Genomic DNA, 11,302 nt, shown 5'->3' with positions numbered 1-11,302 from the left:
GACAGTTGGGTAGCATTGTCAAAAATACTGCTAGTGATGCTGGATGTATCCATGTAGAAGAATGCAAATAGATCCATAGTTATCACCCTGAACAAAACTCAACTCCAAATGGATCAACCACCTCAACATAAAGCCAGAGACATTGAGACTAACAGAAAAGAATGCACCTTGAACTCATTGGCACAGTAAAAGACTTCCTGAACATGACAGAGATAGCATAGGCACTAAGAACAATAATTAATAAATGAGACCTCATTAGAATATCACCATTTGAACAAAGCAGCAGGCTACAGAATGGGAAAAGATTTTACCAATCAGATAGAGGATTCATATCTGTATCTGTATCTATATCTATATCTAAACTAAAAAAGAAAAAGAAAAACAAAAACCCTACATATCGAAATAGAGAATTTTCAAAAGAAATTCAAATGGCAAACACTCTTAGTCATCAGGAAAATGCAAATCAAAACTACTTTTGAGTTTTCATCATAATCCAGTCAGAATGGCCAAGATCAATAAAGCAAGTGATAGTTCATTCTAGTGAGTTTATGGTGTAAGGGAAACACTCATTCATTGCTGGTGGGTGTGCGAAGTTGTACAAACCCTATGGAAAAAACCAAGTGGAGGGTCCTCACCATTTAAATGTAAAGAAATGTTGTCATTGCCTACGGAAAAACAATACAGAGGCAGCTACCTTAATAATACGAAACTGACTGAATTCTCGGTTCTGAGTCTTCTAGACTCAGTATTTCTTTTTTGTTTGTTTGTTTTTGTTTTTTGAGATAGGGTTTCTCTGTATTGTTTTGGAGGTTGTCCTGAAACTCCTCCGTAGATCAGACTGGACTCAAACTCACAGAGATCCGTCGCCTGCCTCTGCCTCCCGAGTGCTGGGACTAAAGGCGTGTACCACCAAAGCTCAGCTTAGACTCAGTATTTCTATATCCTGCTGAATGCACAAATTTCATTGTACCATCTTTCATGTTTTTGTTTAATATCATCAAGGATGTGTTTTATTGAAGAGCCCAATTCAATGATGCTGAAAACTCCACTTGCATACTCACAAATGAAGCCAGCAGTGTGCATGGCGATCAGTGACCCTTTAGCATCAAATATAGGAGATCCAGAAGACCCACAATAGAAAGCATTATCCCTGGTAACCAAACCAGGTTCATGGATTTTTTTCTGGAAACTTCTTTGGGTGTACATATAGATATATGGTGTAGGATCACTGCCACCCACTGCTTCTCTTCCCTGAATGTCCTCACATTTCCTTCTTTGTTCATCTTGAGGTATCACAGTACAACCATCAACAACCTTAGACTTTCCATTTGGATGACCAATCATATATATAAACCCACTAAGTGATTCAGAAGGTGTTCCATTACAGATTCCTGTAGGAATGTGCTGTCCATTTTTCTTCAGTTTCAGGACAGCATAGTCAAGAGTTACATCAGACACCTCAAACCAAGGTTCAACAAAACAATAGCTGTCTTCCTTTGCGGGGAACACTTGAAAATCAAATGTCACTCTTACACACTCACTAATTATATCTGCCCACTTACTTGGCTCTATGCATTCCCCTACAATGTCATTTATTACATGTCGACAAGTGAAAATGTACAGCCCTTTGAAAAGGAAGCAAGTAGCACTACCCCTCTTCCCATTGTTGTTCCAAACTATGAGCCCCACTGAGTCACTGTGCTGTGAAAGGAGTTTGAAGACTTTACCTGGAGTGGAGTTTTGGGTCAACTTCCTGAAGTTTTCTCTATGTGCTTTGAATAAGGAGGTTTTCTTTCTTTTCTCACTCTCTTCCTTGATGTATGCTCTCATTTTCTCACATTCTCTTTTCAGTGTGGGGTACAAATTCACAATGTATCCTTTTAACTCACTGAAGGTTCTGTCCTCTAACTCAGATTTCTGAGTTGCCAATGCCACCCAAGGGTTCTCCTTTCTCTCGACATCAATCTGAAAGAGCTTGCCCTGTAACACATCAACTGGCTGGGTGTTTGCTATGGTGGTGTCATTGGTAATGAGTTTCCAATGGGCACTCTCTACAAAGGAATCAAACCTGCCATCCTTCCTCAGAGTGGTCTTGATGGTCTCTCCCTTGAAGCCATAGACACAGAGTTTGGTCCCCTCGTTGTGAAGTTCCCTGCACCTCAGAATCCTTTGCTCTCTATTCCCAACTGCATGTATGTAAAATACAACACACTCAGCAGGTGATTGGTCAAAGTGACCACACACTTCATTATCTTCTTTCTCCTCACGTTCAGTTTTGGAAAATGTAATGAGCACATGGCAGCCTTCTGGAAAACAACGGAGGGGCATACCAAGGTTTATGTACCCTTCTATTCCTTTTATGCCACACACCAGCATTTCTTTGCCTGGCTGTCTTTCTATCTCTCTTTTGACAGGGTCAAGGGTGTTCAGTGCCTCGTATAAGCTAGCTCTCTCCTCATCTGTGGTTTCATAGGCTGTATGATTTATACCAAAAGTGATGGTAATTTTCCTATTTTGGGGAGAGTTCTGAACTTGTGGAGTTTTTTGTTCCGAATGTGATCTTTGGTCCTGGTTGTTGGTCACCTCCTTTGGTCTTTGTCTACATTCCATTTTCATTTTAGAAATTATGGGATCATGTTCTTTTGGAACCTAAAGAGAAATAATAGACACTTTAGAAAACTGACTACAGCTCTATTCAAGTGATTTTGTATATAATATGTGCCATATTTTCTTAATCAGCAGACAGAAGGAACATAACTCATCCAGATGTCTCAAAATCTACCAGTTGCAATAGAAAGTGTTTAGTTTGTATCTAATTTATTATTTTTAAACACTAGATTAAAATTTTTAAGCTTAGAATCACTTAGAATTCTTTTGTAATTTCTTTGCACAAGCATACACACAGTTGAGAGGTAGAGTCTCACTGAATAGTCATGGCTACTGTGGACCTATATCCATAGCCCAGGTTGGCCTCAAATTCACAATATTCATGGCTCCTCAATAAGTTGATTTAGACAACATCTACCACAAAAACACTCACACTATTTTCTTGTTTACGTCAGTTCTCAAACGCCATGAACTATACAGGAGCAACAACAACAAACATGTCACTGTACAGCAGTTGAGAAGATCAAGAATGTAATGTTCATTTTTTAAAGTTCATTTCTTTTTTGCATTTTAAATATAATATAAGAAGATGGAACAAAGATTAACACATCAGAATTGAATATAACAAACAGAAGGAGGACAGCCCAAGAGGAGGCACAAGGATCAGAGAACTTCTCGTTGGCACACTCGGCAATCCCTTGCAAACACTAAACTGGAAGCAATGATATATAGAGAGCACCTGATGTAGACCCATGAGGGCCCTGTGCATGTTGCTTCAGTCTCTGTGAGTTCACAGGAACTTTGGCTAAGTGCCTTTCTTAGTCACATGATAACCAACAAGGAAGTGAGTTTCTGAAGTCCAGTAGTTAGTGTAATATTTTTTTTCATTAGACTATGTGTTCTGTTCTATAAATTTGTACTCAGAACATCCATGTAGTGAGACATTATCTTAAAATGGGAAGAGGGAAGGGATTAAGGGGAAATTATCAAAATTGAGAAAATGATTTAAAAATTAAGGCATCTGATTCCTGTGTCCGAAAAGTTCAATTTCTCTGTTGGTGAACAAGTATGGTTCACTCATGGCAACGGGAATAACAGTGGTGGAACATGGTGAAGCCTAAGCCTATTCATCATTAGTAATAACACTGATACCCTGGTTAAAACAAAATTTAAAGAAGCTTGTGAGGGAAGTCTCAAAGAGTGACTCTTCTGTCTAATCACCCTAAGAAACATTCATGTCTCACCACTTGAAAGAGCTGGGATATACTTTCGACTATTCAACAGAGACACCCAAGACCACCATTAGTGTTTGTGTGTGTGAGTGCAGGCCTGAAGTATGCTGTGCCCCTCACGTGGAAGGGAAGGGACAAGAGTGGGAGTAAGTTCTCTTCTTACATTGCAGGAATCTAAATCAGGAGGTTAGGTTTGCACTTCCAATGCTTCCATTCCCTCGGACATGGTAGAAGCCCTAGATATTTACCTAAGAGTTTTGATTTGATTGTTAAGACACCATACCCCAGGCTGTCCTGAGCTTAGGATCCCTTCCTTCGCTGTTCAGAAACTAAACATGTGCCATCATGCCTGGCCTGGTGCAGATGAGAAAAAGCAAGAGGTTGTTCATGTGGTTATGAGCTTGCTCAGCCTTAGACAAGGACAGAGGAGGGGCTGGGGGGGACACACACAGATCTAAGTTTTTCATGGATATTCTAAGTGTTTGAATCTTCTAGTTTTCTAGAATATGGCATAAAGATAATGAGCTTATATCTTTGAAGGAGCATCTAAATGCCTGATACTTCCCAGTCTTCTTGGTCAACTCAGGGAGCCCTTTACAGTCATGTCACTGAGTCAGAGAGCAGACCTCCCAGACCCACACATGCAGGAGAGGTTTTAGAAACAATTCCTTCTCACATGCCTAACAGGGTTATAGTAAGAAATGAATTACAGTCATTTCATAAACTACAGATTCTTAGGATTAAGTAGATCAGACACACTCAGAAAGATATTGCCATGCTAGGGAACTTTGCTTTTTCCCAATTTAATCTAACAAAATGCATTTGATCTGTTTTTCCTTATTGTTTCAGGGAGTTTTTTCTTTTTGCTTTTTATTTTAATTAAAGGCTACTTTGATATGGATGACATTTGTTCTATGATTCCCTCCTTCAGGGCCATTCTCCAATCCAGAAAGAAGAAAGTGGACAAGAAATGTCTGAAATATTCCCAATACACAATAAGATGGCTTCTTGGCAGAAAGGACCTTGTGACCTAGGGCCAAGGATGGCTAAGTCTGCTGTGAATGTGCAGTATTTACAGACATACCTGAGGAAAAAAGCGCAGGATCTCCATATTGTTTCCTTGTAGGAACTAGGACCTTCTTTGAGATATGCCTGATGGATTAGACATGAAACAGGTAGCTCAGATGAATTGCAAATTTAAAATGATTTCAAGTATCTTCATAGGTGATGTACACTGCATAGAGAAGAGTATTTCTGGAGGTCCCACACCCCACCTTCCCCCTCTGTTCAGTCTTGTTTCCCTATTGGCCAATTATGGGTGGCCCAACACCCATAATTAATTGTTCTTTTTTTTTTTCTTTAGAAAATGTCTCATGTTGCTAAGGCTGGCCTTGAAACCTGAACTTCTAATCTTCCTGCCTCCCTAGTGCTAGCATTACAATTACGTGCCCCCATGCCAGGTTCATGTGATACTTAGAATCCAACCCAGGGCTTCAGGTATGCTGGCAAATAAGTCTATCAATGGACAGCACCCTGATCCCCACTTAGAGACACTGAGACATCATAATCCTGTGTCACTTTCTATCTCTAAAAGTTCAGGAATATTTCTCTCATAGTAACAATGCCCACTGGTTACATCAAACATTAACACCTTTACATATCACCTTTACAATTTTTCTTTAAGACAGGTGCTGCTGTGCTGCGTGGTTTGGACTCAAAGAAAAAGAACTTTAAAAAAAACACAAACATTTCAAAATCTGGTATTAGAAGGATGTATTAAAAGGTACCTTTACCCATAGGAAGGAAATTAATTAAGAACCTGTGAAACACAATAAAAACACACCGAAAATCTAACACAAAAATGTCTTTCTCACCTTTGGGGACAGGGAGTACAGAAGAAGCAGACACACAGTCGTTATAGCTGGGGGTTGACAATGGCCAATGTGGCCTCCCAGAAACCTGTTGATAAAAGCAAGCTGAACTTATTGCAATGGAGGTGAGAGTTACTTAACCGTTTGGCTGTGCTGCGGTAGAAGAGCAAGGCTGAGGAGAGACAAAGGGATTTGGTATTCTAAACGCTGGTCTAACACAAGCTATAATGTGGACGACTGGTAAGGCTATAGTAACAGATGAGGACTGTGGGTATACCAAACGCAAGATTTTCAAGTCAGGGCTACAAATAAATATCTGATATTTTCTATTAAAGGCAGTAGCTGTATCTCTGAGAAAACTACTGAGTATCAAAGGGATTTGCAACGTTGTAACTCCTGGAAAACCATTCCTGTCATGATGACTGAGACAGGTAGCATAGTTAACTCAGTGTGGGGTTACTCAGGGGCTTGCTAGGCCAGTACACGTGGCTGCACCACCAGAGCGTGCTGAACATGCCTGAGAAAGAAATCAGCTTGTCAGCTACTGCCTCTGCTTTGATACTGGAGAGAAGCACAGACAGGAAACCATATTTATGACTATTTGTCGCACACAAACACGGGTTAGTTCATTTTAGGAGGCATTTGCAGTAAAAGAACAGTTACCAGTTTTTTTTTTTTTTTAACTTGAGGTCTTATTTCTTGAGCATTGAAAAAAAAAAACCTTTACTTCTTTCTTTTTTACTTTATTCTTTACTCGCCCAAGAACTGCTGACACTACCCAAAAGGAACTGCACTCACTCTCCTACCGACACTTTCTGAATTAAAAATGCTGGAGGGTTTTCTGCAACATTCCCCTGCCCGCAAGTCCTACCAGGCTTCCGGTCGGCCAGCAGGTGAGGGGGTAAATCCTCACAAGAGTTGAGTTTCCCCGCAAACTCAACTGCCACTTACGATTCTGTCGCGGCACCACGTTATCCTCTATTCGCAAAAATGGCTCACTGCCAGAAAAAGCGCGCCAACTCTTAGGGGATGGCAAACCGTGGATTGGCCTTTTACAGAGACAGCAGCTGTGACGTGGAGCAGCCTCCGCGGAGCCAATCACCAGCCAGTGCGAACGGATAGGTGACCTCCAGCCACCTACACACGGTTGTCCTACCCACCCCTCCCCACCCCCACCCCGCCACCTCCTCCTCTGATCCCTAGTTTTTGTGATTCGTGGCAAGAGCAACCAGGCTGCGCAATGGGTCAATGTCAGTTCTCCTTTCCAGATATCTTTCTCTGTCTGGGGTTAGAATTGTCTCAAGCTGGTACAGGACTCAAACAGATATGACTGGCCGAGGCTTGAAAACGTTTAAAAAGCCTAGAATCTGTTGCTGTCTAGCCTTGAGCTGGGCACTTGGGAACCACCTACTTTGGGGTGGAGGCTGGAAGCGGAACTCTGATTGCCTCATCAATGAGGCTAGGGCGGAGAAGTCATTGCTCTACGTTTGCAGCGCCATCTACTGGGGCAGCGGGTCCAGTGAGGCCTGCTGAATCAGCAGGAGGGGAGTTAGGGCAACTCAGGATCCAGATGAAAGACCAAACACCCTTGTCACGAACCAATTTTCGAAACATGCATCAGACTAGGTCGCTCTTTCTCCTTTTTGTTTCAGACAGCATGTTTCGGTGAATATAATGTTCCCAATACACAAGGAGGCAGAATCTAAGCAGAAATCACTGTGTGACTCAGAACGGCTGAGCCTACTATGGTAGAATGTAAACGTAGTATTTATACACACACCTCAAGAAAATAGTGTGCCAGATTCTTATAAGAAATGATCCTGCTTGCTAACTTCCACAACTGCATGGGAAGCGGGTCCTGTGTAGATTCCGCTTTAGATGAAAGTGTCTCTGGCTTGGAACAGAGACAGAATTTAAATGCAAACATCAGTTCCTTGCAAAGCTGAGGAATTTGAAAGGATGGTCTACTTGCCTTGACATAAAAACCTTACCTCCTTTAAGATGAAGGTGAGGATGGTAAACTATAGGGAAACAGGTAGAAAAGGAGCTAGGTAAAATGTGGAAACAAAGTTGTAAAAAGATACCAGAAAGAACTCAAGAAAGCTTATCTAAAATGATAGTTAGCAACCCAGGTTACTATTTAAGTTCTGCTTGAAGACGAATTTCCTCTGTATCTTACAAACAAATGAATAATTCAAATAAAATATTCAAAGCTTTAACCATACCGAGTACCACTAGAAAAAGAAAGACCACTGAGGATAGGAGGAACACGGGTCTTCAATATCTCTCACCATCCGAACAATGCCTGGAACACTGCATCAGTTATGGAATTCTCATGGGATCAAGAAAAGTCTTTTTAAGAACACATAATCCACAAATTAATAGAGCAGCTATATGCTATGCTATGCCATGTTTTAAGTGCTTCTGATATAAATAGCCTCACATAGTTTGTTCAATCCTAAGAGAGGGCATCATTAATACTACTTTATCCATAAAGAAATGGACATTCTAAAGAGGTTAGTCTCTTACTCAAGGCCACAGAACTCTAGAGAGTATGTTCTAGAGTTCTTCTACTAATAACATTTTTCTAGTAGAGATGAAAATATGGGAGGGGAGAGAAAGGGGGGGGAAGAGGAAGAGGGGCCTCGTACCTGCCCAGATACAGGCAACAGAGTCAGAGATAGCCTCTGTTCCCACTGTTAGGAGTCCCCCAAGTAAACCAAGCTACACAACTGTAATATGTATGCAAAGGTCCTGGGTCAGTCCTATGCAGGCTCCCTCCTTAGCAGTTCAGTCCCTGTGAGCCCAGGTGAGTTGATACTATGCGATTTCTTGTGGTTTATTTGATCCCTCTGACTCCTTCAATCCTTATTCCCCTTCTGCTTCATAATGCCCCAAGCTCTGCCTAGTATTTGGCTGTGGATCTCTGCATCTATTTCTATCTGTTGTTGGGTGAAGTCTCTTTGATGACAGTTGGGCTAGGCACCAATCTCACCGTGTAGCAGAATATCATTAAGAATCATTTGATTGACTTCTTTTTCTTTTTTGCCAGTTGTATTTGGTCCTATCCTAAGTCTCTAGGCCTCTGTGCTGTCCAGCCTTTGGGCCCTGGCCCTCTAGAAAGTGTCAGGGGTGGGTTTTGTCTCATAGAGTGGGTCTCAAGCTGAGCCAATCATTGGTTGACCATGCCCACAATTTCTTGCCGCCTTTACCCCAGCACATCTTATAGAAAGGACAAAGTGTAGTTCGAAGGTTTTGTTACTGGGTTGTTGTTCCACTTCCTCCACTGGAAGTCTTGCCTGGTGACAGGAGATGACTGGTTCAGGTCCCTTAACCCCCATTGGGAGGAGGCTTAGCTAGGATCACACTCAGATTCTTGGGCATTTCCATGGTACCATGTTTCTAGCTCATTCTAGAGATGCCCTCCACACACCCCAATTCCAGCTGTCTCTTCCATTGCTCTCCCTTTATCCTACCTCACCTGAACCCTCCTGTTCCCACCCCCACCCCACCCCTAACCAGACCACTCCCCTTTTCCCTTGGCAATGTCTATTCTATTATCCTTCATAGTAAGATTCATGTGTCTGCCTCCCTTGAGCCCTCCTTGTTACTTAGCTTCTCTGGGCCTGTTGATTGTAGCATGTTTGCCTTTTACTTCACAGCTAAAGTCCACTTAATTTTTAAAATTTTTATTTAAATTAGATTTAAATTAAATTAGATAAAATTAGCTTCACATGTCAATCCCAGCTCCCTCTCCCTCCACTCCTTTCCTGCCCCCACCCCCCAACCCTCCACCCCATTCCCCCCTCCCATCCCCAGGGAGGGTGAGGCCCTCCATGGGGGATCTCCAAAGTCTGTCATTTCATCCCAGGCAGGAACTAGGCCCTCCCCAATGTGTCCAGGCTGATAGAGCAGCCCTCCATGAGAATTGGGTTCCCCAAGTACACCAGGGATAAATACTCATCTTCTATCTGAGGCCCCATAGATTGCTGAGGTTTCATCACTGACATGCACGTTCAGGGGGGGCTGGATCAGTCCCATGCTGACCTCTCAGCTATCAGTCTGGGGTCCATGAGCTGCCCCTTGTTCAGGTCAGCTGTTTCTGTGGGTTTCACCAGCCTGGTCTTGACCGCCTTGTCCATCACTCCTCCCTGTCTGCAACTGGGTTCCAGAAGTTCAGCTCAGTGTTTAACTGTGAGTTTCTGCATCTGCTTCCATCAGCTACTGAGTGAAGGCTCTAGGATGGCATATAAGGTAGTCATCAATCTCATAATTGGGGAAGGGCATTTAAGTAGCCTCTCCACTATTGTTTATATAGCCAGGTGGTGTCATCCTTGTTGATCTCTGGAAATCTCCCTAGTGCCAGATCTCTCCTCAAACTTATAAAAGCTCCCTCTATTATTGTAATACTCATCCTGTTCTCTTCTGCTCTTCTCCCAATTCAAACTTCCTGCTCCCTCATGTCCTCTGCTCTCCTCCTCCCCCTTTCTTTCTCCCATCTCCCTCTCCCCTCCTCCCATACTCACAATCCACTCAGGAGATCCTGTCCCATTCCCCTTCTCCTGGGTACCATGCATATCTCTCTTAGGGTCCTCCCTGTTTCCCAGGCTTTCTGGCCATCGGATTGTAGGCTGGCACTCCACTGTGCCATGTCTAAAATCCATATATGAGTGAATACATACCATGTTTGTCTTCTGGGTCTGGGTTACTTCACTCACAATGATCTTTTATACGTCTATCCATTTGTCAGAGAATTTCATGATGACGTTGCCTTTAACTGCTGAGTGATACTCCATTATGCAAATATACCACGTATCCTGCATCAGTTCTTCACGTGAGGGACATATAGGTTGTTTCCAGTTCCTGAATATTATGATTTCAACGCATAATAACTACATGTGTTTGGATATTCCATGTTTTTCATACCAAGTTCCTTTCATCCAGTGGTCTACTTTTATATTTATATCATTTCTCAGTTGATAGTGACACATGACAAATGCTTAACAGCACAATTGCAGTCTATGGTTCTGGAATGGGCACCATGATCTTCACCAGGACTGAAAACCTCAGCAGGTACTCCGGTTCCTTTGGGAAACAGATTCATGGTAAGTGAATTTGCTCTGAAGGCAACTGTAGCTTCTTCCTGACTCTCAAAGCCTTCAGCTGCCACCTACAGGGGCTGTCGTTCTCTCTCCTTCCCGGAACTCACTCACTACCTGGCAACAGAGATTGGTGTCTCTGAGCAAATGTCCTTGGCAGGACTTGGGTCCCCATCTTTTCTCTGGTCAGGACTCCAGTACGCCCTTGGGCCAAGTTCCTGCCTGTGGCACCTTGGGCGCCTGGGTCGAGCTGAGGCAGGAAACCTTGCACCCTGGCTCCTCCGCTTAGCTCAATGATCAGATCTGCATCTGGCCCTCTACCGACCTCGAGGGATGTTCAAATACTCACGAAAAAAGAGGAACCTGGCAGAGGAAAGGTCTGTTCTAGGGGCTGTGACTTAATCCTCTCACAGGAAGATTCAGGAGTGCACCATCGCAGGCGGGTTGCGTCACCCCTTTCCAGCCACAGACTTAAATCTTCAGAGCTAGAGCC

General features: G+C 42.8%; 1 protein-coding gene across 3 annotated transcripts; it reads right to left on the bottom strand.

Annotated features, from left to right (window-relative positions):
- Positions 1-535: 535 nt before the first annotated feature.
- Positions 536-11,301, bottom strand: LOC106022413 (serine protease FAM111A). Of its 3 annotated transcripts, XM_040746986.1 has the most exons (5): positions 11,159-11,301; positions 10,393-10,795; positions 5,714-5,798; positions 4,924-4,991; positions 536-2,649 (listed from the first exon to the last, which is right to left on the bottom strand). In XM_040746986.1, the coding sequence occupies exons 4-5, from the start codon at positions 4,948-4,950 to the stop codon at positions 937-939; spliced, it is 1,740 nt and encodes a 579-aa protein (XP_040602920.1). In that variant the 5' UTR covers positions 4,951-4,991; positions 5,714-5,798; positions 10,393-10,795; positions 11,159-11,301; the 3' UTR covers positions 536-936. The 3 variants fall into 3 exon arrangements, with proteins under 3 accessions (XP_040602920.1, XP_021081267.1, XP_012980008.1); XM_021225608.2 differs by lacking the exons at positions 10,393-10,795; positions 11,159-11,301 and adding an exon at positions 6,582-6,854; XM_013124554.3 differs by lacking the exons at positions 10,393-10,795; positions 11,159-11,301 and adding an exon at positions 6,662-6,854.
- Between the last annotated feature and the right edge of the window lies 1 nt (position 11,302).

The sequence above is a fragment of the Mesocricetus auratus genome, unplaced genomic scaffold (genome assembly GCF_017639785.1).
Source record: "Mesocricetus auratus isolate SY011 unplaced genomic scaffold, BCM_Maur_2.0 Super-Scaffold_4256, whole genome shotgun sequence".
NCBI lineage: Eukaryota > Metazoa > Chordata > Mammalia > Rodentia > Cricetidae > Mesocricetus > Mesocricetus auratus.
Note: the sequence above shows the minus strand (reverse complement) of the source record. Positions and strands in the feature narration are given on the sequence as shown.

What these genes read in the sequence shown, in the direction of transcription:
- LOC106022413 (XM_040746986.1), bottom strand. Translation starts at nt 4,950, where the DNA reads ATGGAGATCCTGCGCTTTTTTCCTCAG. An exon ending in TCCTGCGCTTTTTTCCTCAG is followed by an intron (nt 2,650 to 4,923) that starts GTATGTCTGTAA and finishes ATTTCTCTTTAG; the next exon opens with GTTCCAAAAGAACATGATCC.